The sequence below is a fragment of the Ictidomys tridecemlineatus genome, chromosome 5 (genome assembly GCF_052094955.1).
Source record: "Ictidomys tridecemlineatus isolate mIctTri1 chromosome 5, mIctTri1.hap1, whole genome shotgun sequence".
Taxonomy (NCBI): Eukaryota; Metazoa; Chordata; class Mammalia; order Rodentia; family Sciuridae; genus Ictidomys; species Ictidomys tridecemlineatus.
This window is the reverse complement of record NC_135481.1, coordinates 177,907,637-177,934,407: the sequence shown is the minus strand read 5'-3', so window position 1 is coordinate 177,934,407 and position 26,771 is coordinate 177,907,637. Positions and strand designations below refer to the sequence as shown.

Genomic DNA, 26,771 nt, shown 5'->3' with positions numbered 1-26,771 from the left:
TCTAGACAACTATCAAATATAGACTCACTCTTATCTTGCTAATATGTAACCAATAAAGAATGTACTTTATAATGGTATTTTCCAAAGAAAATGGGGTATCAGAATTTGGAATAAACATAAAAACTATTTTAGAGTCAAAAAGTAGAAAATCAGGAGCATATCATAGTTCTTTCTATGGTTCAATTCTATAAACACAAATTCCAAAAATGTTTGAATTTCTTTATACTGCATTCTAAAATGTGATCAAATTTTGGGGTTAGAAGTCCACCTATGCCTATTACTGCCATCATCATATTTCCACCATCATTTTACCAGTAGTAAGTAGTAACTTAAACAAACTAAAAATTTTTCCATTTTCACATTGTCCCCTTTTGGCAGAAGGGGATAAGGTACTTTTCTCTTTTCAACATTCTCAGATATGACTTTCAGGAGAGCACATAAAATATATTATTTTAAGGGGTTATTAATAATGGTGGAATGTGACGATCATTATTATCCAAAGTACAAGTATGAAGACACGAATTGGTGTGAATATACTGTATATACAACTAGAGATATGAAAAATGATGTTCTATATGTGCAATAAGAATTGTAATGCATTCCACTGTCAATAAATAAAAAAATTAAAATAAAAAAAAATACATTTCTCTAGCTAGGCATAATAGCACATGCCTGTAATCTCAGTGACTCGGGTGGCTGAGGCAGGAGGATCACAAGTTCAACGCCAGCTTTGGCAACTGGGTAAGACATTGTCTCAAAAATAAATAAATAAATAGGGCTGGAGAATGTAACTCAATAGTAGAACACCTTTGGGTTCAAACCCAAGTACTGGGGGAAAAAAAAAGAACAGGAACAAGAAAGTATTTCTGGGCTGGGGATGTGGCTCAAGCGGTAGCGCGCTCGCCTGGCATGCGTGCGGCCAGGGTTCGATCCTCAGCACCACATACAAACAAAGATGTTGTGTCCGCCGAAAACTAAAAAATAAAAAAGAAAAAAAAAAGAAAATATTTCTTTATAAGCCAACAGGAAAACATTATGGGGAAAAAATAAAAGGCAAATAAATTTTAACTTCACTTTTTTCCCCCCTATGGAAAAGGATACAATCAGACAGTTTATTTCAATTTCAATTTGATTCTAGACAGCAGCTTATAAAATCTGCTGTACTGCAATGGAAACTGTGTTAAAATTGCTGATCAATATGCTACAACTTAAAAATATAAGAAAAAAACTTGAGCTGTGAGTTTCCCCAAACATCTAGGCTCAGCAATAGCACTAGCATATAGGGCTATGAGTTTATTTCTTCCTAACTTCTGAACTAAGCAGTTCATGGCATTAATAGCCTAAGAGTCAGTCTAAATGCCTCAAAGTGCAAATTTAGTGAGCACTAATAACAGCTGCAAGTTAGATGAGCAGTCATTCTATTATTAAGCTGAGCATCTTTGGTCATTGTAGATGCTATGTGACCTTTTTACAAATATCACTTGTTTTTTACATTTTTAAATTCTTATATTGCTTAAATTAGACTTAATCTATAATGGGCCACCAATTAAAAACAGCCTAAAAACCATTAATGCTGAAATAAATGTAGATGAAGAGCACCAGAATGATAATTCTGTAAAACAGGGCTAGTGCTATAGCTCAATGGTAAAGTGCTTGCCTAATATGCATGAGGTCCTGAGTTTAACTCTCAGTACGCCCCCCCCCAAAAAAAAGACCTGATAATTTTGCAAAACGGAGCTCAAAATTCAAGAAAATTCTTAAATTTCATTCATTTGCTCAAAATCATCATAAAATACATCAAGATGCCCCTAGAAAGTTAATACCCATGTTAAAAACGCAGGTATTTCAAATTATTTTGTCATTTTTCAGGAATATAATCCACATAAGCACGTATAATGGGATGAGAAGAGTTTACAGTTTCTAATGTCTTATCACACTATGTAGGAATAAAGACCTTGTCAATAGTTTATTTTCCTAAGAGGAAAAAAATTAAAGAATTCCAAGTATAATGTAATGAAAGTAACCTGTCTTTGTAATATTTTATGTGGAAACAATTAGAAATATTTTGATCTACACTTTACCACACATTTGCTTCCCTAATCAAATGTACTACAGTATTTTAAAATCCTTTTGTTGATTAAAAAAAAAAAAAAAAAAGTTAAAAAGCATAGTTTTTTTGTGTGTGTGTGGTGTGTGTATATGAGTGGTGCTGAGGATTGAACCCAGGGCCTTGTGCATGTGAGGCAAGCACTCTACCAACTGAGCTATATACCTTTGTTTATTTGTTTTTATGTGGTACTGAGGATCAAACCCAGGGCCTCTCATGTACTAGGCGAGCATGTTCTACTGCTGAGCCACAACTCCAACTCTTCTTACCTTATTTTTCAAAATGAAAAATTATCTACAATTCCTTTTGGTGAGTAGTCAATATCCTAGGTTATGGTGTCAATATTTGGGATTTTATTAGTTAGTGTTGAAACTGAGCTTTATTTTACTTCTATGAATTTCTACTACAGATGAAAACACCAACATTACAGATATATGCATACAGATGTGTATTACACTAGTCTACTAGAATAATATTAGAAAATATTAGAAACCAATCAATCAATAGGGAACTAAATAAATTATAGTCCATCTACATTAAGAAATATTATTTAAAAAGGAATATGTAGTTATAATAGTGATGTTAGACCTTTATGTATTCAGTTAGAAAGATAAACATAAGGGCTGGGGACGTGGCTCAAGCGGTAGCACGCTCGCCTGGCATGCGTGTGGCCCGGGTTCGATCCTCAGCACCACGTACAAACAAAGATGTTGTGTCCGCCGAAAACTAAAAAAAATAAATATTAAAATTCTCTCTCTCTCTCTCTCTCTCTTTAAAAAAAAAAAAGATAAACATAATAAAAGTATTAAGTACAAAAACAAAGTTGTAGAATAAAATGTACAGTGTAGCATTTTTAAAATAGAAGAAAACTCTTGTGTTGATTTGTAGAGGCACAAGAATTTAAACAAAAAACGATTTTTAAGAACAAAGTTAAAAATAATGGGAGTTAGCTGGGTGGAATGACACATGCCTGTAATCCCAGTGGCTTGGGAGGCTGAGGCAGGAGGATCACAAATTCAAAACCAGCCTCAGCAACTTAGCAAGGCCCTAAGCAACTTAGCAAGACCCTGTCTCAAAATAAAAAGGGCTGGAGATGATGTGGCTCAGTGGTTAAGTGCCCTGAATTCAATTCCTAGTACTCCCCGAAATAAAAATAAAGTGATCTGCTTATAACCTCCTAATTCAATTCCAAGATTAGAAAAGAGCTGCTATAAATCTTTCTAGCTTCATGAACATGGGACCTCCCAGTTGTTCAGCAATCATAATGATATCATAACCTTCTAAACTAGAGAAGATAAAGAAAGAGACTAGAAGAAGAGAGAGAGAAGTAGCTAAAGAAAAAGAAAGGAGGGCTGGGAATATAGCTCATTGGTAGAGTGCTTGCCTCACATGCATAAGGCCTTGGGTTCAATTCCCAATACTACAAAAGAAAAGAGAAAAACAAAAGAGAGATTAGAGGAAAGACTCCAAGGAAAAGAGGGGAGAAAATTGGTGAAAGACAAAAAAAGGTAAAACAAAGAAATAAATACATTAACGTTCCACTTCTGCTCACCTACTAAACAAAATATTATGCTATAGAAAATATTTTCAAACTTACACTGTAAGGGGTTGCTTCCATTTGGGGCTGTTGGTATTGTTGCATTTTTCTGTCTTTTTTGACTGTCCATCCACTGTGACTTCCACATAAGGACTTGGTCCAAACCAATTCTTTTTATTTTCTTTAAGTTTTGCTGAAATGACTATGTAAAAGAATATTTTGAGACGTTATTTCAATATTCAAATCAATTTAACTTCATAAAGATTAAACAGCTTTGCTCTAAAGTATTTACTAATTTTATCCACTTATGACCTTTGTAATTTTATTCACTTATAACCTTCCATCTAGTAAATAAATATACAAGCCGCCCAAATTCCCATTAAAACATTTCAACTCTCAGTATCAGTAGTTTCAGAATTCAGGTACATTAAAAAGTACATGTACAAACTTGTTCAAAAAAACAAACAAAAAAACCACACACACGCCTACCGTACGACAAGACACTGCTTTAAATTTTAATGGCGTATAAAATGGCTTTGGCTGTCAAGAAGATTACATTCTAGTTACAATGACTTTGTAGTAAGGAAGTACTTTTAAGCAACCACTAAATGACAAGGAGACAACCATATAAAGATCAGAGATGTGAAAAAGAGTGAATTCCAGAAAGAGGCAAAGAGTTTGGCATATCTGAGAAAAGTAGAGCAAAATACAAGAAGGGTAAATGAAATGAGATGAGCTGTGTAAGTAAATGAGCTTTGAAAGCTAAGGAATTTGGGTTTAATTCTAAGTATGTTTGAAAATCACCAGAGGAAAAGAATTATAAACTTAAAAGATTTTTAAAAATATATATCTTATAGTGTCTCATTAGTACATAAGCAAGAGCTTCCAATGTTGCATATCTTTTTTTTTTTTTTTTAGAGAATTTTTAATATTTATTTTTTAGTTTTCGGTGGGCACAACATCTTTGTTGGTATGTGGTGCTGAGGATCGAACCCGGGCCGCACGCATGCCAGGCGAGCGCGCTACCGCTTGAGCCACATCCCCAGCCCGATGTTGCATATCTTGAGAGACAGACTCAGCCTTCAACTAAGAGTTAGTCAACTTTGTCATAAATAGTCTTATCGGGATGGGGATGTGGCTCAAGTGGTAGTGCGCTCGCCTGGCATGCGTGCGGCCTGGGTTCGATCCTCAGCACCACATACAAAACAAAGATGTTGTGTCTGCCAAAAACTAAAAAATAAATATTAAAAAATTCTCTCTCTCTCAAAAAATAAAAATAAATAAATAAATAAATAGTCTTATCGAAGATCCATGGAGGGGACTGAAAATAGATTGGAATCTAGAAGAATATCCCCTGGTTTCTATGTGTAGGAACTCCCCATATGAAAGAATCACAGCCAAGGAAATACTCTACCACCTAGATAACTATTCTAGCACCAAAGTTCAGAGAATGCCAGTGCATATTAAGTTTAAGAAGCCCTTAGGGGCTGGGGATGTGGCTCAAGCGGTAGCGCGCTGGCCTAGCGTGCTTGCGGCCCGGGTTGGATCCTCAGCACCACATACAAACGAAGATGTTGTGTCCGCTGAGAACTAAGAAAAAATAAATAAATGTTAAAATTCTTTCTCTCTCTCTCTGTCCCCCTCTCTCTCTCACTCTCTCTTTAAAAAAAAAAAAAAAAAGAAGAAGCCTTTAGAATTGCTAGATGAGATTATATAGCAGCTACTCAAGAAGCACAATGTATAATGTAAAGTCTGGAAATCAAGAAGGCACAGTTCCAGGTGGTGGCCCTGAATCTCTGATTTCACACATATTAATTCATATTTCACACATATTATTTCTGTCCTCTTATGCTTATGTGCCTCTTTGGTGAAAATCAAGCCATTCTTACAGTGTGTATACATTCTTTAAATTAGAACTTCATTATAAAAAAGTTGAATAAGATTTGAAATCAACATATTATTTTTAAAACATGCCAAAGGGGGACAAAGAGTTGTAAGAGATAACATTAAAGAAGTAGTCAGTAAGAAATCACTGAGGAATTTTCAGTAAAAGGTACCTACAACGTGTATCAGGTATTACTTTGGACACTAAGGATGAAGCAATTACCAAATTAACACTTAAAGACCACTACAGATCACTGTTGCAGTGGGGGAAATAAACTGAAAGGGAGACAAAAAGTAGAGGTTAAATGGCTACTGAAGTCATCTGGTCAAGAGATGACAGTAGGGGCTGGGGTTGTGGCTCAATGGCAGAATGTTTGCCCAGCATGGGTGAGGCACTAGGTTTGATTCTCAGCACCGCATATAAATAAATAAAGTAAAGGTCCATTGACAACTTAAAAAAAAAAAAAGAGAGAGAGAGAGAGAGATGACAGTGGTTTGGACTGGGGTGGAGAATATGGAATGGAATAATCCTTTCTATGGGGAAACCACATGACTAGATTACATAAAATGAATAGGAAATGATAACCCCCAAGCTTCTGACATGAATAACTAGATGAAAGATGGCATCACCTAATAAGATGGAAAAGAACAAAAGGGTGGCAGAACCAGAAATTAAAAATTTTATGATGAATGTGTAATACTTGAGATTGAAGTATAAGACATCAAAGAGAAAACATGAAGTGGGAAATCTTTACTGGAACAGAAAGTATTTCCAGGAACCAGTCTATCTCAGTTTAAAGTGTACTATAGGTTAAAAAGCTCTAATACTTAATATAGAGCCAAATTTAATAACAGGATTGCCATAGAAAAATATAAAATCCCTATTTTTAATACATTTCTAAAAAAGTGAAACAACTCAAAACAATTTTGTATAAGATTCTGTGGTCTTCTGAAACTGATTAAATTTAGAACAAAGAACAATGTGAATCTGACAGGAAGGAAATAATCTACTGACAAGTGGCTTCTTATGATTAAAAAAAATTATTACATATTTTTAAATTAACACATAATTACACATATTTATCAGGTACAACAACATTTGTATACACAATACATAATGATCAAATCAGGGTTATTGGTATATTTCTATCACCTCAAACATTTATTTATTTGCTTATTCATCTGTTTATTTATTTATTTAAGTTAGAAGCATCCAAGATCCTCTCTACTAGCTATATAAAAATATATAATTAAGTTGTTAGCCACTGTGATTCAAATTTATGACACTGATTTTGCCACATAATCACCCATACACCCACTAAAGTCAAAATTTTCTTTTTTTCTTTCTTTTTTTGGCAGGAACCCAGGAACACTTTTGTGGTAGAACAGAATGGAAACTTTAGCAGTTTAAGAGCTCACAGTCTGTGGTTTTGCACACTGCTGATACACAGCAGCTCTGCTTACTGACATTTAACCATAGAAGCTTATAGAGGCTAATAGGAATCTACAGCAGACAACATCAGTAGCAGGAAACATATAGCAGGGACAGAACAATCCCCCTTCTGGCTTAGCACAGTAAAAGTCCCTAGCTGTAAGAGATAAGAAAGAGTTCCTAGGTTGTTGACAAGTATGTACCCATACAATGTACCCAAACAACATAGAATGCACCCTCCAAATAGAATTACACCAACTATCTTGCCTTAATGTACCCCAAATTTGCTTATGTATACAAGAAAAAGTCCTACTGTGCTTGGAGCTCAGACTTTAGGAATTATACCTCTGGGCCGTGGTGCTACTAATAGTGCTGCTTCCAGATCTCAGTGTTCTGACCCTTATTTCTTGCTACACTATCATTGAGCTGTATCTCCAGTCTTTTTATTAACTTTGAGGCAGGGTCTCACTAAGTTGGTAAAGGCCTCCCTAAATTGCTGAGGCTGGTCTTAAACTTGTAATACTCATGCCTCAGCCTCTGGAGTCGCTTGGATTACAGGCATGTGCCAAAGCACCAACAATTTAACAAACTTTAAATGGAGAAAATAGGATAAGGAAAATTAGCACTAATTGTTAATTTACTGCTTGTCTGGCACTTAAATACTGTCATTTCAATACTCACTACTACTCTTGAGATTAACATTACACACAAATAGACAAGCTCAGTGTGGAATTTAAAATTTACCGGAAGCCTGAACAGGAAAGATTATTTAACTGTTTAAAACTCAAAGTCTAGATTCATAAAACCTTTATTATAGTCCTAAATAATAAATACTAAAAAAAAAAACCCACTATATAAATTATAAACTGGAAGAAAGGGGAACAGAAAAATGTCAAACTACTATAAGAGGCCTCTAAACAACTGTCTTTTCACTTCTGTAATCAAATTCCTTGCAGCTACCAAAATTATCTTCCTAAAATAGATATAATCATGTTATTACTTCAAAGATTCTCCACTGCTTGAAAAATGAAGTTTAAACTCTTATGAGAAACCATAAACGTATCTTTGCAGCCCCTTCCTAAACCAACTTTCATCTATCCCCATATTCCAGCCACCCTTAGTTAGGATTTTGGGGCCATGAACTTCCATGCTTCCACACATTCTGACACCTCTACTCAGAATGATCTTTATTCCTTTTCTCCTCAATGAAATCCTACCTCTTAAAAGACAAAAGCCCCTGCCATTCTTATTTGATAAAATGCTTCTTTAACCCTAAGAAATTAAATTGTTAATTAAATTAAATAGTTTTTCTTACACACTTGCACATTTTCAGAATTTTAAAAAAAATTTATGGGGCTGGGGATGTGGCTCAAGCGGTAGCGTGCTCGCCTGGCATGCGTGCGGCCCAGGTTCGATCCTCAGCACCACATACAAACAAAGTGTTGTGTCCACCGATAACTAAAAAATAAATAAATAAATATTAAAAAAATTCTCTCTTTCTCTCTCTCTAAAAAAAAAAATTATGATGAGGATGAAACTCAGTGCCTCACACATGCGAGGCAAGTGCTTTACCACTGAGCTACAGCCTCAGCCCACATTTTCAGAATTTTTAAGCCCAACATTAAATTGGCTATGATTAGAACTTTCTGTGGTAGAAACATTTATTAAATTATTTTCTGCTATGATTGTTGGGGAAACATATAATGGCAGCAGCACCCTAGAGAAAAACCCCAACATGGCGCCTAACGACCCTCTTTCTCCTCTTTTTTCTTTCACTGGCGCAAAAAATGTTCCCGACAGCGCCAACATTCAAATCCTGCGGGTGGGAAGCCTTAGCCCCAAAAAGAATTAACTTCTTGGGCTCTGGAACTGACATACGGAAGAGCTTGTCAATAAACGGGCGACCCCGTTATCTACCTCAGCTCTGCCACCTCTTCTTAGGTCTATATAAACCTACAGCCTTTTGTAATAAAGTGGAACCTCTCCCGTGATCTGTGTCATGTGGTGTCTCCCATTCATAGTGCGGTGTGGCGTCTTACAATGATAATAACAATGATATCATATAAGACAGCAGTTTATGCAAAAGAAAAAGACAAATTATTAGCAATGGTTTGCTGAGAGATTATAATTCATCATTTTATTATTTTACTGATTTTTAAAAGTAAAAAGCATATACATTATATTATGGTTTGGAATATAAGTTGTTCCCCAAAGGTTTCTGTATTAATGCAGGAATATTTGGAAGTGAAATGACTGCACTGTGTAGGCAATTGGCTGGAGGAGGTAGATCACTAGGGGCATATCCAGGAAGGGTGCATCTTTCCTGAGGCCTCTTCCCTCTCTCTTTGCTTTCTGATCCCTCCATGAGCTGAGCAGCTTTCCTTCACTGGGCCCTTCCCCCGTAATGTGCAGCCTTACCTTGGGCCCAAAGTAAGAGTCAGCTGGATATGGACTGTGAGACCTCTGAAACTGTGAGCCCCCCCAAACACTTCCCCTCCACTAAGTTTTTCTTGTCAGGCATTTTGGTCACAACACAAAAGCTGACTAAAACAATTACTATGTAATCTGAAACATAAAGGCTGTTTTAAAAGACAATTCCAATCAAAGGTTTCAATATTAAGCTCTTTCCTTAGTCCACCCAAAGATATAAGAAGACTGGAAGGGGGAGGGAAAAACAATTATAATCTAGCTTTAGTAAAGAAATATTAATATCTGCCAGTAAGAATCAAACATTGTAAGAAAATACACTGGAGCTAGTGAAGGATATCCAAAAGAAAATTCTAGGGTAGTTACCTTAAGACAGTATTAATTTCATATAAGTCAATCACCTTCAGATTTTAAGAAGGATAATAATTCTATGGTCTGTGACTAAACATGATTCACAATCCAGAAGAGGATATAAGCCAGGTATAGTAGAAACTGAAACAACATATAGAGGATGATAATTGTTCTATCATCAATAAATGCTGTTGGAAAGAGATTAGGCTTTTGTCTGAAGAAAATCTAGAGACTCTTCCTAGTTAGTACAAAAGGTTCCCTTATAAAAGACTTAAAGATACCTTATGGAGCCAGGCTATGAAAGTCTTAGCTGAGGCTAAAGAAGTTCATTGTTTTGTTTTTTGCACACAATAGGCAAGCATTCAACTACTAAGCAACATACCCATCCCTGAGGTTAAAGAAATTCTATACCAGACCAAAAAACAAAACAAAACAAAACAAAAAAGCTGAAGAGGCTAACTGTGATCCCAGCAGCTGGGGAGGCTGAGGCAAGAGGATTGCAAGTTCAAAGCCAGCCTCAGCAAAAACAGGTGCTGAGCAACTCAGTGAGACCCTGTCTCTAAATAAATAAAATACAAAATAGGGCTGGAGATATGGCTCAGTGGCCAGGAGTCCCTGAGTTCAATCCTGGTAACCCCACCTCCCTCCAAAAAAACTGTATGGGGTACGAATTATAGCTCAATAAAGCTTTTAGTTCAAACAAAAAACCAATAGCCACTGCTCAGGCACCTATGTTTAATGAGGGAGGTGAAAACAACATACCTGAAAAATACCCTGAAATAAAAACATAATTTTTATATATCTAAACATTTTATTAATTTAGCGAACATTAATTCAGCATCTGAAATAACAGTCACTGAAGATTTTTTCTTTTAAGATTAAGATCTTGGGTGGGCAGGGAAGGGAGTAAAGTTGTGGATCTTTTTAAGACTTACCAGTGACCTGAAGTTGTGACTTCATGATCAAGCTACCACTGTCAGACATATCACCAATAGGACAGCAAACCTAAACACAGCAAAGAAAACATTGTAAACATCATTAAAAATACATTTAAAAATACATAAATGGTTCTAACCTGGTCATTTCCAACTGAAAACTCCATTAATAAGCAATGACCTTCACATTGCTAAATACGTATTTTCAATTCTAGTATTTATCCTACCCAATAATCAGCAAAATCTAATGGTTGATCATCCCTTTCTCTGGGGTTTAACTATAAAATTCAGCATTTTTTATTCTTTCACATCACATAAAAATGCTCAAAGCTAAAATTTAGGCTAAACTATACTGACTAGCTCATTTCCTTCATTTGGGCCAAACTATATTGACTAGTGTGATATAGATTTTTTTCTTTGACTTCTTGATTTAAATAGCACCAGTTCAAATGTTTATGACCTACAGTCTACTGAAAGAGCCCTTTTATTTTAAATAGAGAAAGTACATACCCTAAAGTCATCAGTGATCACACAGAAGAGAAATGAGATATAATATAAAGCCTTAACACTGTGATGCACAAAGTTTATGATTCAAAATGCTATTATGGAAAATGGAAGCCCAAACAGCATATAATCTGATGATATATAATGATCCTGTGTTATATATAGAATTTAAATTTATTTATGGATTTCCTAAACTGACACTCCAAACCTTTACTATTTAGTAAGATGCAAAGTTTTGATTGTGCAGATTGTGCTTGGAGGCATCTAAGATATTGCTAATGCTTTAACTGACTCTTCAGCTATCACTATCTTGGTCTTTTGGTTTGTACAGAATATTAAATTGTGATATTCTTCATTTATAAAAAGAAATGCTATTATGGGCTGGGGATGTGGCTCAAGCAGTAGTACGCTCGCCTAGTATGCGTGCGGCCCGAGTTCGGTCCTCAGCACCACATACCAACAAAGATGTTGTGTCTGCCGAAAACTAAAAAAAAAAAAAAAGTTAAAAAAAATTCTCTCCTCCCTCCCTTCCTCCCTCTCTTCTCCCCCCCCCTCTCTCTCTAAAAAAAAAATGCTATTATACATGGGCTGGGGCTGTAGCTCTGTGGCAGAGCACTTGCCTAGCATGTGTGAGCACCACATAAAAATAAACAAATACAATAATGGCATTCTGTCCATCTACTACTACAAAAAAAAATGTTTAAATGCTATTATACAGAGAACCTCAAATGGACATCATTACCACATTCTGTACAATTATTATTTCTTCCTCACTACCCAAAAACCTGTATGCCAAAGCACTATGATATCAAGAGAAGTAAATTATGAGGCAGTGAGAAAAGTCCAGTATAGGGATGCTGAATGCTGATTTTCTACATGATACAAGTACTATTTTAGTTGCTGACCTATATGTATTGTGTTGACAACTTATTAATACCCAAAGTTTCAAAAAATAAATTTAAAGTCTCTACAAAACTAAAATATTTAAAAAACTCAAATTGACTTTATGCAACAACAAAAAAAAAGATTAATGAAAGTATATATTGCAAACATTTTTAGGATCAGGGATTCTCTCCAGATAATTACAGAGACTCACTATGGTATAATTGTGAGGTGCTCTGCCAAAAATATGTTGGTAATTTCAATAATTTATGCACTTCTACAAACTAGTTTACAAAATTAAAATTAATTAGATTCTTGAAAGAATAAAACTTAGCATTTGTACACTGGCAGAGAGAAAAACAACCTAAATATCAACAGCCAACCAGTTTAAGAAATTATGTTTTTGTAACAGAATAGACTAGGATGCATCTAAAAGATACTAAAACAAGTATCTTACTAATGACTGAAATGGAATGATTTCAAGAACTTTTTGTTTGTCTGTTTTTTGGCACTGGGGATGGAACCCAGGGCTTTGTGCATGATAGCCAAGTGCTCAACCACTGAGTTACATCCCCAGCTACTTAAGAACATTACCTTTGGTAGGACGGGGCGGGTCTGTGAACTAAAGAAAGTGATTATGTATACCTTTAAATTAAAAAACAAACAAACAAACAAAAAAACATATTGAGCTAGAGTGGTGGTGCATGCCTGCAATTCCAGCAGCTCTGGAGGCTGAGGTAGGAGGATTTCAAGTTCAAAGCCAGCCTCAGCAAGGCCCTAAGCAACTTAGGAAGACCCTGTCTCAAAATAAAAAATAAAAAGGCTAAGGACATGGCTCCATGGTAAAGCACCCCTGAGTTCAATACCTAGTACAAAAAAAAAATTTTTTTTTTTGATTACTTATTAAAAAAAACAGGCAAAAATTCCATTCTTCTCCCCTGAGTTCCAGGTTTGACTATTACAACTGCATACATAGTTAAAGAGATTCCAAAATCTCCATACCTAAGCATACCCACTCCAGCCTTAATAGCACCACTATCCACTTAGTAGCTCAAGCCAACATTACAAGCATTTTCATTGATTCTTCTTTCACCAAGTTCTAAAAATTCTACCTGCAAAATATACCCTACCAAATAACTTGAAGATACCTATTTTTCTTTATGTGTTTTTAACCATCATTGCCCAAGCTACAGACATTCCTTTCCTTTCAAATTACTCCAAAACATTATTGGTTTCCCTGCCTCTGCACTTGCTCCCTCTCACCATCCATTCTCCACACAACAACCTGAATACTCTTTTTAAAATGAGTTATATATCATGCTCTATCTGCTTAAAACATCTAAAACTTCCTATCTCACTTAAAACACAATCCAAACTACTTATTATAAGCTTATAGAAGTGATTATGTTTATTATTCTGTTCCCACCTTATATTATTCTCCTCTTCACCCACTGCAACTCCAGTTTTTTATTTACCAAACACATTCAGGTTATTCCAGTTTTAGGAGCTTTATCCTAATTATTCCCTCAGGTAGGAATACTTTCCCTCAATCTTTAAATGCCTAACACCTTCTTAAATCAAATACCATCTCCTCAGAGAGGCATGCCTTGCCTGCCCAATCTTAAGTAAACTTCTTGATACTTTGTAGTATTAAAAATTTTCCGACTTATTTGACTACAAGTCCACAGAAGCAGGCATCCTCTCTACCTTGTGACCCAGTGTCTGGAGTATTCTAATTTTGTGTGTTTCTTTAATTAACTCAAGTCCACAATTTACATTGTTTAATTTTTGGTCTCATAAAGTTCTATGGGTTTTGACAAATGTTTAATGCAATGATTCCTACATTACAGTATCATACAGAATAATTTCAACACTGTAAAACTCCCATGTTCTTAACCTATACTAATTCCGCTCCCTTTATCCTGAATCCCTGGCAACCACTGATAATTTTACTGTTTATATAGTTTTGCCTCTTTCAGGGTGTCAAATAGTTTGAAACATAAAATAGTCTTTTCAGGCTGGTTTCTTTTAACCAACAACATGATTTAAGGTTCTTCTTAGATTTTTCATGGCTTAGTAATTAAAAAAAAAATAGAATATTCCATTATGTAGTTATACCACAGTTGATCATTTTCATCTTGGTTGTTTCCAGTTTGGGGCAGTTATGAATACTAAAAATATTCATTTGCAAGTTATATGTGAACATGAAATTTTAACTCAATTTGATAAGTAGCAATGAAACTACTAATTCAGTAAAGATAATACTATGTTTTAGCTTTGTAAGAAATTGCTACATGGCCTTCAAAAGTACCTATACCATTTTACATTCCCATCAGGACTAAGGGAGAATTCTTGTGACTCTATATGTCACCAGCATTTAGTATTGCCAGATTTTTATTCTTCAGTCATTCTAGAAAGGGTACAGGGATATTTCATTACTGTTTTAATTTGCAATTCTCTTTTGACATATAATGTTGAACATTTTTTCATACACTTATTTACCATTTATATACACTGTTTGGTTATATTTCTTAAGATCTGTTGTGTGTGTGTATGTGTGCATGCATGCACATGTGTGGTATTGAGGACTGAACCTGGGGGGCATTCTATCACTGAGCTATACCCTAGTCCTTTTTTGTGGGGGAGGGAGGCCCCCAGGATAGAACTCAGGGGCACTGGACCATTGAGCGGGATCTTGTAAAGTTGCTGAGGCTGGCCTTGAACTTGCAATTCTTTGCTTCAGCCTTCTGCTTCAGCCTTCTGCTCACACTGAGATGACAGATGCTCACTTTTTAACTGGGATATATATAGTTGTGTAGTTGGACACAATACCTTTTATTTTATTTATTTTTATGTGGTGCTAAAAGATCGAACCCAGCGCCTCGCGCATGCTACGCAAGCGCTCTACCGCTGAGCCCCAGCCCCAGCCCTTAATTGGGTTATTTTATTTTTATTATTGTTGTGTTTTAAGAGGCTTGTTTTTTGGCACCAGGGACTGAACCCAGGGAGGCTTAACCATGAGCTGCATTCCCAGCCCTTTTTATTTTTTATTTTAAAACAGGGTCTTGCTAAGTTGCTCGACTGGTTTCAAACTGCAATCCTCCTGCCTAGGCCTCCATAATCGCTGGGATTACAGGTATGTTCCACTCATCTGGTTGAAGAGTTTTTAAAATATATTTTGGTTACAAGACCTTTATCAGATGGTTTGCAAATATTTTCTCACAGTTTGTGATTTCTCTTTTCACTCATTTAACAATACCTTTCTTTCATAAACTAGGAGGTTTAATTTTTTTATAAAGTCCAAGTTATAAATTTTTCACACATAATGCTTTTGGTACTCATATCTAAAAATTCATCACCATCTCTACACAAATGGTGCTGTGCCAAATGAATAACTATCTATATGTTAAAGATAGTACCCTCCCCCCCCCCCAAAAAAAAAAGGATCAAAGAGGGATCAATATTGTTCTCCAAGAAGGACTGATTCAGTACCTTTTCAATGCTACCTTAATTGCCTTTCAGTGTAAAGGCAAACTTATTAACCACTGCAACCTGAGGCAAGGGGTAACAATTGGAGCAAAGAAAGTGAATAGATTGGAAAGAGTATAGGAAAGAAAATACTTGGGAAGAATAAGGGCTTTGAAAAGCTCTGGAGTACTGCAGGAAATCCAGAACTTCATGCATGTGCCCCCAGTTGAATTGCATGCTCAAAAAAGACCTGAAAAGACCCTAAGTTCTTAACTCAGTGGCTAACAGGCTCTAAGCAAGCAGGGAATGAAAGCTAAGACAGTTTTAAACTGCTTGCCTAAGCACTGGAGTGCCCAAGAGAACCAAATCTGCAAACACCAGATAGGTTTGTTTCTTTGTTTGTTTTGGTGTGGGGGATGGTATTCAGTAGGTTAAGGAAATCTGTCAAATCACTAGCTAACCACTAACCTAAAAGAAAAGAGACTTTAGTGGCCATATGTGTCAAGAATACAGACTTTACAAAAGTAATTCAGAAAAGTCACTAAACAAGAAAAACAGCAATGATCATAAGCAGCAACAAGCAAACCACAAGGAGGAGGAAGAACCTGGTTTCAACAGTTCCCATATTAAACATACAAAATGTTCATAAACTGAACTAAACATGATTCAATGATTCAAAGGATCAAATACCATGATCAAATGAGATTCATCCCTGGGAAGAAAAAATGGTTCAACACATGAATCATTCAATGCAATATACCACATTAACAGAATGAAGGATAAAAATCATGTTATCATCTCAATGGGTACAGAAGGAGCACCTGAAAAAAAATCATACCTTTCCAGATATTTAAAAAAAATAAAATAAAATAAAAAACAAACAACAACAACAACAAAAAACTATCAACAAGATTGAGATGTAACTCAGTGGTACAAGCACCTGTCTAGCATGTACCAGGTCTGGAATAAGATCCCTTGCACTACAAAAAAAGAAAAAAAGAACTCCCAACAAAATAAGATAAGAAGGAAACTGCCAGAACATAATAAAGGTCATGTATAAAAAGTCCACAGCTAACATCCTACTCAAAGTTGAAAAACTGAAAGCTTTCCTCTAATATCAAGACTAAGACAAGGATGCTTAGTATTTCCATTTCTATTCAAGATTATCCTGGAAATTCTAGATACAGCAATTAGGCAAGAAAAAATAAATAAAACCATTCAAATTGAAAAAGAAGCAGCAAAATTATCTTTCACAGATGACAAAAAACTTAAGATTCCATCAAAAAAAATTTAGAAGTCATTAATGAATTTAGTAAAGTTACAGGAAACAATATCAAAACTAGTTCATTTCCATGCACTAACAACAACAACAAAGAAAAACTATTCGAAAAAGAAAATAACTAACAATTTCCTTTACAACAGCATAAAAATGAATAAAATACTTAGGAATAAAATCCCAAGGAGGTAAAAGACTTAAAACAGCAAATGCTATAAAACACTGAAGAATATACAATATACAAATAAATGGAATGACATCCCGTGCGTTGACTAGAAGACTTAATATTGTTAAAATGTCAATCCTACCCAAAGCAACACACAGATTCCATGCAATCTCTACCAAAATCTTAATAGGCTTTTTTGTAGAATAGGGGAAAAAAAATCCTAAAATCCAAACAAAATCAAAAAGGACCCCAAGTAGCCAAAACAGTCTTTAGAAAGAACAAAGATAAGGCATTATACTTTATTTCAAAAATGCATTACAAAGCAACAGTAATTAAAATGGTATGGTAATCCAGGCACAGCAGTCATGCCTGTATTCCCAACTATTGGGAAGGCTGAAGCAGGAGGATCTCAAGTTTGATATTGCCAGCCTTGGCAATTTAGGGAGACCCTGTCTCTAAATAGATACACAGACAGACAGACAGACAGACAGATAGATAGACAGATAGATAGATAGATAGATAGATAGATAGATAGATAGATAGATAGATAGATAGGGCAGGGGATGTGGTTCAATAGTAGAGTGCCCCTAAGTTTACTCCCTAGTACCATCCAAAAAAAAAAAAAGCCCAAAATTCTAATTACAACTTGTTTTTTCCAGTGACCAGCCTCCACCCATTAGCACACCCAGGAATTACCTCACCAAAACAAATGATGGTCCTATCAACCAGGAAATTCCAAGGGATTTAGGAACTTTGTACCAGATATTCCTATCACTCAGGATATTACATAGCTCTAAGGAGCTCTGTATCAGGAACAGAGGACAAAGACCAAAATACTTACTATATTTCTTACTGTAAATCACACTATCTTAAGGATGAAATGGGGAGTTGCTATTTAGCAGATATAAAAGTTCAGTTCTGCAAGATGGATAAGTTCTAGAGATCTGCTATATAACACTATCCTCATAACTAATTGTATACTTAAAATTTTGTCAAGATAATAGTTCTTATATTATCTGTTTTTGTTTGTGGTATTAGAGATTGAACCCAGGATCTCCCATATGATAGGCAAGCATTTTACACTAAGTTCATCCCCAGTCCTTTTCATTTTATCTTGAGACAAGGTCTCATTAAATTGTTCAGACTGGCCTGAACTTGGAATCCTCCTGCCTCAGCCCCCCAAGTAGTTGGGATTACAAATGTGTGCCCCACACCCAGGTCCAAAAAGTTTTAAATGTCCAACTTAACAAAAAAAATTAGCTAAGCCAAGCATGGTGGCATATGCCTGAAATCCCAGCAACTCAGGAGGCTGAGGCAGGAGAATCACATGTTGGAGGCCAGCCTCATCAACTTTGCAATACTCCACCTCAAAATAAAAAGGGCTGGGGATGTACCTCAGTGGTAGAGTGCCCCTGAGTTCAGTCCCAGGTATGCACTTACTTACTAAATAAATTAATAAATGGCAGGACAAGAAACAAAAAGTATAGCCCATTCACAGCCAAGAAGGAAAATAATAAATTGCTCAGATACTGGAATTATTATATACCCAAAAGATATGACTTAAGTAATTCCAGCAGCTCAGGAGGCTGAGGCAGGAGGATCATGAATTCAAAGCCAGCCTCAGAAAAAGTGAGTTGCTGATCAACTCAGTGAGAGTTGTTATTTAAATACAAACGAGGGCTGGGGATTTGGCTCAGTGGTCAAGTGCCCCTGAGTTCAATTCCTGGTACTAAAAGAAAAAAAAAAAAAAAAAAGATAAGACTCAAAAGATAGCTGTATATCAATATTTCTAGCAGAATTATTTACAACAGCCAAAAGAAGAAGCAACCCAAGTGTCCATCAACCATGCAAATGGATGAACAAAATTTGGAATACTGATACAGTGGATTATTTAATTTAAAAGGGAATGGCTTAGGGATGCAGCTCAGGGGTAGAGCATGCATAAAGCCCTGTTTGGATCTCCTAAGTAAAACAAGCCAAACCCAAAAGAACATATCATTCCACTTATATAAAATAGCTAAAATAAGCAAATTCATAGAAACCATATGTAGATGAGAGGCAACTGGGCTGGAGGAAAAGAGGAATGGGAGTTACTGCTTTCTAGATACAGTGGTTCCATTTGTGGTGATTTAAGTTTTTGAAATAGTAGTGCTAGATGCATAACAACTGAATGCAATTATTGTCACTGAACTGTACAGTTAGAAATGGTAAAAGTGGCAATTTTTACATTATAAGAAAGAAGGAAGAGAGACAATGAATAGACCTATAACAAGAGTTGAAATAAATAATGAAAAACATTCCCCAAAACAAACACCTAAGGACAGATGACTTCATAGGTGAACATTTATAGAGAATTAGTATCAATTCTTCAACAAATTCTTCCTAAAAACACATGAAAATACTTTCTAACTCATTCTAGGAGGCTAGTCTGACTTTGAGGACAAAATGTGACTTACAAATACAGAGGCAACATCCTCAAAAAAATACCAACAAATTAAATCCGTCAATATATTAACAGGGTTATACTATGACCAATTGAGATTTATACCAAGAATACATACCTGATTAAAATCCAAATTTTATAAAAGCCACAAGAGAAAGGAATCAGATTACATAGGGAGAAAACAATTAGGTTATGTACAGATTTTTCAACCCAGGCCCTGAAAGCTAGAAGATCCTAGAACAACATATATGAAGCTCTGAAAGAAAATGGATGCCAACCAAGAATCTTCTAATCTTCTATCCAGCAAAATAAGCCTTAGATTTGATGATAAAATAAAAACTTTCGGGGCTGGGGATGTGGCTCAATTGGTAGTGCGCTCGCCTAGAGTGTGAGGCAGTGGATTCGGTTCTCAGCACCACATAAATGTGAAATAAAGATACTGTGTCCACCTAAAAACTAAATAAATAAATATTTTTTAAAAATAAATAAAAAATAAAAACTTTCCATGATAAACAAAAGTTCAAAGAATTTACAACTTGAAAGCCTGCACTACAGAACATCCTCAGCAAAATATTCCATGAAGAGGAATTGAAAAAACAACAATGAAAATCAGCAAAGGGAAATATTACACTAAAGGAAAAACTAATCAAAGGAGAAATCAAGTCAAGTTAAATACCAAAAATAAACAAAAATGTCTGGGAATACAAATCATGTCTCAATAATAACTCTGAATGTTAATGGCCTAAACTCCTAAACTCACCAGTCAAAAGACATAGACTGGCATAGTGGATTAAAAAAAAAAGACCCAACAACAGGCTGCCTCCAAGAGACTCATCTCATAGAAAAAGACATCCACAGACTGAAGGTGAAAGGTTGGGAAAAATCATACCACTCAAATGGACTGCAGAAGCAAGTTTCTATCCTCATATCAAATAAAGGAGACTTCAAGCCAAAGTTAATCAAAAGGGATAAAGAAGGATATTTCATACTGCTTAAGGGAGCCATTCATCAACAAAACATACCCCCAAACAATGAAGCATCTACATTCATCAAACAAACTCTTCTCAAGTTCAAGAGTCAAACAGACCACAACACAATAATTCTGGATGACTTTAACACACCTCTTTCACCACTGGATAGATCTTCCAAACAAAGAAACTACAGACCTCGATAATACAATCAAAAACTGAGACTTAACTGACATATGTAGAATATTTCATCCTTCAATGAACAAATATACTTTCTTCTCAGCAGTACATGGATCCCTCTCTAAAATAGATCATATATTATGCTACAAAGCAACTCTTACTTAGCAAATCTAAAAAAGTAGAGATAATACCCTACATTCTATCAGATCATAATGGAATGAAATTAGAAATCAATGATAAAATATAAAAGTAAAAGCTACTCTAACACCTGGAGACTAAATAATATGCTACTGAATAAACAATGGGTTCCAAAAGACATCAAGGAGGAAATTAAAAATTCTTAGAGGTGATTGAAAACACAGATACAATGTATCAAAATCTCTGGGACACTATGCTTTCACTAAGAGGAAAGTTCATTGCATAGAGATCATTCCTTAAAAAGAAGAAAAAGTCAACAAATAAATGATTTAACATTACATCTCAAAGCCCTAGAAAAAGAACAAATCAACACCAAAAGCAAGAAATAATTAAAATCCAAATAATTAAATTCCAAAAACAGAAAATAATTAAAATCAGAACTAAGATTAATGAAATTGAAACAAAAGAAACAATTGGAAAAATTGACAAAATAAGAAGCTGGTTCTTTGAAAAAAATATAAATAAAATTGACAAACCCTTAACCATGCTAATGAAGAGGAGAGAGAAAACTCAAATTACTAAAACATACATGATGAAAAAGAAAATATCACAATAGACACTACAGAAATACAGAAGATAATTAGAAATTATTTTTAAAACTTGTACTCCGGTAAAATAGAAAATATCGAAGGCATTGACAAATTTCTAGAATCATATGATTTGCCCAAAATGAATCAGGATGATATACACAATTTAAACAGATCAATTTCAAGCAATGAAATAGAAGATGCCATCAGAAGCCTACCAACCAAAAAAAGCCCAGGAGCGGATGGATACACAGCCAAGTTCTACAAGACGTTTTAAAGAAGAACTAATATCAATACTCTTCAGTTTTTTTTGGAAATAGAAAAAGAGGGAGCACTTCCAAACTCATTTTATGATGCCAATATCACCCTGATTCCAAAACCAGGCAAAGACTCATCAAAGAAAAAAAAACTTCAGACCAATATCTCTAATGAACATAGAAGCAAAAATTCTCAGTAAAATTCTGGAAAATCAAATACAAAAACATATCAAAAAGATAGAGCACCACAATCAAGTGGGTTCATCCCAGGGATGCAACGTTGGTTCAACATACAGAAATCAATAAATATAATTCATCACATCAATAGACTTAAAGAATCATATGATCATCTCAATAGATGCAGAAAAAGCATTAGACAAAATACAGCACCCCTTCGTGTTCAAAACACTAGAAAACCCAGGGATAACAGGAACATATCTCAACATTGTAAAAGCTATCTATGCTAAGCTCCAGGCCAACATCATTCTAAATGGAGAAAAATGGAAAGCATTCCCTCTAAAAACTGGAAAAAGACAAGGATGTTCTTTCACCATTTCTATTCAACATAGTTCTTGAAACACTGGCCTGAGTTATTAGACAAAAGAAATTAAAGGGATATGGAGAGAAGAAGAAGAACTGAAATTAGCATTACTTGCTGACGATATGATTCTAAACCCACCAGAAAACTTCTAGAACTAGTAAATGAATTCAGCAAAGTAGCAGGAACAAAATCAGTGCCCATAAATCAGTGCCCATAAATTTCTGTATATCAGTGATAAGTCCTCTGAAAGAGAAAAGAGGAAAACTACCCCATTTACAATAGCCTCAAAAAAATAAATAAAGGGGCTGGGGATGTGGCTCAAGCGGTATCGCGCTCGCCTGGCATTCGTGCAGACCGGGTTCCATCCTCAGCACCACATACAAACAAAGATGTTGTGTCCACCGAAAACTAAAAAATATATATTAAAAAAATTCTCTCTCTCTTTAAAAAATAAATAAATAAATAAATAAAATACTTGGGAGTCAACCTAACAATAGAGGAGAAAGTCCTTTACAACAAAAACTACAGAACGCTAAAGAAAGAAATTAAAGAAAACCTTAGAAGATGGAACAATCTCCCTTGTTCTTGGATAGGCAGAATTAATATTGTCAAAATGACCATACTACCAAAAGCACTATACAGATTTAATGCAATTCAAATCAAAATCCCAATAACATTCCACATAAAAATAGAAAAGGCAGTCATGAAATTCATCTGGAAAAATAAGAGACCCAGAATAGCTAAAGCATGCTTAGCAAGAAGGGTGAAGTAGATGGCATCACTGTGTCAGACCTTAAACTATACTACAGAGCAACAGTAATAAAAACAGCATTGTACTGGCACCAAAATAGACTGGTAGACCAATGGTACAGAATAGAAGACACAGAGACTAACCCACCTAATTACAGTTATCTTACATTAGACAAAGGCACCAAAAACATACATTGAAGAAAAGATAGCTTCTTCAACAAATGATGCTAGGAAAACTGGAAATCCATATGCAGCAAAATGAAGTTAAACCCCTATCTCTCACCATGCACCAAATCAACTCAAAGTGGATTTAGAACTGAGGAATTAAACCACAGATCTGTGTCTAATAAAAGAAAAAGTAGGCCCAAATCTCCATCATGTCAGATTAAGCCCCTACTTCCTTAAGAAGACTTCTATAGAGTAAGTAGTAATAAATGGGATGGATTCAAACTAAAAAGCTTCTTCCCAGCAAAAGAAACAATCAGTGAGGTGAATAGAGAGCCTACAGCTTGGGAGCAAATTTTTACCACGTGCAAGCACATCAGAGCACTAATCTCTAGGATATGTAAAGAACTCAAAAAGCTAAACACCAAAAAACAAAATAACCCAATCAATAAATGGGCCAAGGACCTGAAGAGACACTTTGCAGAAAGTGATGTACAATCAATCAACAAATATATGAAAAAATGTTCAATGGGGCTGGGGTTGTGGCTCAGTGGTAGAGCGCTCGCCTAGCATGTGCAAGGCCCTAGGTTCGATCCTCAGCACCACATATAAATAAAGGTATTGTGTGTAACTACAACTGAAAAATAAATATTTTTTAAAAACCAGAGAAATGCAAATCAAACTACTCTAAGATTTCATCTCAATCCAGTCAGAATGGCAGCTATGAAGAATACAAACAACAACAAGTGTTGGCAAGGATGTGGGGGAAAAGGTACACTCATACATTGCTGGTGGGTCTGCAAAATGGTGCAGCCAATATGGAAAGTAGTATGGAGATTCCTTGGAAAACTGGGAATGGAACCATCATTTGACCCAGCTATCCCACTTCTCAGTCTATACCCAAAGGACTTAAAAACAGCATACTACAGGGACATAGCAACATCAATGTTTATAACAGTACGATTCACAATAGGTAAACTGTGGAACCAACCTAGATGCCCTTTAGTAGATGAATGGATAAAGAAAATGTGGTATATATACACAATGGAATATTATTCAACAATAAAAGAGAATAAAATCATGGCATTTGCAGATAAATGGATGGAGCTGGAGAATCTAATGATAAGTGAAGTTAGCCAATCCCAAAAAACCAAATGCCAAATGTTTTCTCTGATATAAGGAGGCTGATTCATAGTGGGGTTGCAAAGGGGAGCATGGGAGGATTAAACAAACTCTAGATAGGGCAAAGGGGTGGGAGGGGAAGGGAGGGGCATGGAGGTAGAAAAGACGGTGGAATGAGATGGACATCACTACCCTAAGTACATGTATAAAGACAAGAATGGTGTGAATATACTTTGTATACCACCAGAGGTATGAAAAATTGTGTTCTATATATGTAATATGCATTGTAATGCATTCTGCTGTCATATATTACAAATTAGAATAAAAAAATTTAAAAATCCAAATTTTAATATGCCATATCACTAAAGGGCAAAACGTGATTATTTCAATATATGCAAAAAAGTATTTAACAAAATTAAATACCTTTTATGATTAAAAACACTCAGCCTCTGGGAGCAGCTCAGGAGGCTGAATGTAAGGATGGCCTTAACCTAAGAAGGGCCTTAGCCCATAACTCCATTTTTGAAATAAAACTGCAGTCCCCACCAGGTACCTACAGAGCCCTCCAATATGGTCATCAGGCATAGCCTGATAAAATAATTCACTTTCCACAATCCTGATAAAACTCAAGAGTGAAGTCTCTGTCATTTGCCTTTGCTCTGATAAAGGAAGGCATAAGGCGAGAGATCAGAGCGGAGACCACCAGACCAGATGGCTTGACCTCAGAACACAGACTCAGATAGGGATTGAAAGGGTGGTCAGAAGCTCCCAAATTTAGTATAAATGATGGAGTGAATGAACATTCAGCCAGTCGACACTGGTGCACACAAGCCTGAGAGCCTGATGAAGTCCTGGACTGACATCCCAACTTTTCTCATCTGTCTGATCCTCTGCATCATCCTCAAACTCTACAGCAGCCTCTAGACTCTGGTGAGAAAAGGACTTCTCCTTATGACCATCTCCTCAGCCCGCCATCAACTATACTCCAGGAGAAGCCTCTATCAATTCCTGACCTGGTCACTGCAGTCTGTGTGAGTGTAAATTTGCTGGACTTGAGACCTAAGACTTAAGACTTTAAATCTAGCACTTAAGCTTAGCCATGCAGAGGGAATGTCTGTAATAGATCTGTCATAATTAAGAATGTTTTCAGTGCTTAGAATTATCTTAGAACTGTTTGCTTTGAATTGATTATGTCAATTGCAATGCCCAGCATTAAGGATTGTCATTCCTTGATTAAGAACCTATAAAGTAAAATTGTATTAAGTGATTTGAGTGAATAAAACACTGAAAAGGGCAGAAATGGGTGAACATTCTTTATTTCTCCCCTCAACTGCAGATGTCGAAACTTTTGCCCATCAAGACACTGACGCAGGAGGATTTTGAGTTCAAAGCCAGCCTCAGCAACTTAGCGAGGCTCTAAGCAATTCAGCGAGACCTTGTCTCTAAATAAAATATAAAAAAGGGCTGAGGATGTGGCTCAGTAGTTAAGTGCCCCAAGTTCAATTCCCAGTAACAAACAACAACAAACACGCAAACAGCAAGGAGAAAATAACTTTCCTCCACCTAATAGAGGGTGTATCTGTGAAAAGCCAATAGCTGATTTACAGTGAAAGACTAAATGCTTTTAAAAGATCAAGAAGAAAACAAAGATAAGTGCTATAATCACTCTTTTTTTGGGGGGGGTGGGGCATGGGTGGGGTTGGTATAGGGGATTGAACTCGGGGGACATTCAACCACTGAGCCATATCCCCAGCCCTATTTTGTATTTTATTTAGAGACAGGGTCTCATTGAGTTGCTTAGGGCCTCACCATTGCTGAGGCTGGCTTTGAACTTGCAATCCTTCTGCCTTAGCTTCCCAAGATGCTGGGATTACAGGCATATGCCACCAAGCCTGGCTATAATCACTTTTTATTTGGTATTATATTAGAGATTCTAGAGATTATGAAAATAAAAGGTATACAGACTTAAGAGGAAGAAGTAAAATTACCTTTGTTTGCAGATGGCAAGATCTTACATATAGAAAATCCTAAATAACTCACTTAAAAAACCATTAAATTTATCAAGATTGAGAAATACAAAATTAATATACAAAGACAACTCCTCCTAGTAGCAATACAAAATATAAAATTAAGGAAATAATTTTATTTATAACTGCATCGAAATTAATAAAATACTTAAGAACTTTTAAAAAATAAGTGCAAAATTTCTGTGTAATAGGGGCATCTGATACAGAGCTCTTATATCCCTTGAAATTTCCTGGGTAATAGGAACATCATTTGTTCTATTTTTTTTTTTTAAAGAGAGAATGAGAGAGGAGAGAGAGAGAGAGAGTGCGAGAGAGAGAATTTTTAATATTTATTTATTTTTTAGTTCTCGGCGGACCCAACATCTTTGTTGGTATGTGGTGCTGAGGATCGAACCCGGGCGGCATGCCAGGCGAGTGCGCTATCGCTTGAGCCACATCCCCAGCCCACATCATTTGTTCTAAATGAATCAAAAGACATTCCATGTTCACAAACTGGATGATTTAATATTGTTAAAATAGAAGTAGTCTCCAATTTATCTATATATTACATGTAGTCACTATAAAAAAATCCCAATTGGGTTGGAAATTAGCTCAGTGGTACAGCACTTGCCTAGCATGAATATA

General features: G+C 35.7%; 1 protein-coding gene across 3 annotated transcripts in view; it reads right to left on the bottom strand.

Moving 5' to 3' along the window:
* Positions 1 to 26,771, bottom strand: part of Itch (itchy E3 ubiquitin protein ligase) — a 122,257-nt gene that overhangs the window by 64,017 nt on the left and 31,469 nt on the right. For all 3 annotated transcript variants that reach the window (XM_005329914.5, XM_040276585.2, XM_040276584.2), the window contains 2 exons: positions 10,674 to 10,743; positions 3,705 to 3,846 (listed from right to left, as the gene is read on the bottom strand). In XM_005329914.5, the coding sequence (XP_005329971.1) occupies positions 3,705 to 3,846; positions 10,674 to 10,722 (191 nt within the window). In that variant the 5' untranslated portion in view covers positions 10,723 to 10,743. The remainder of the gene's footprint in view (positions 1 to 3,704; positions 3,847 to 10,673; positions 10,744 to 26,771) is intronic.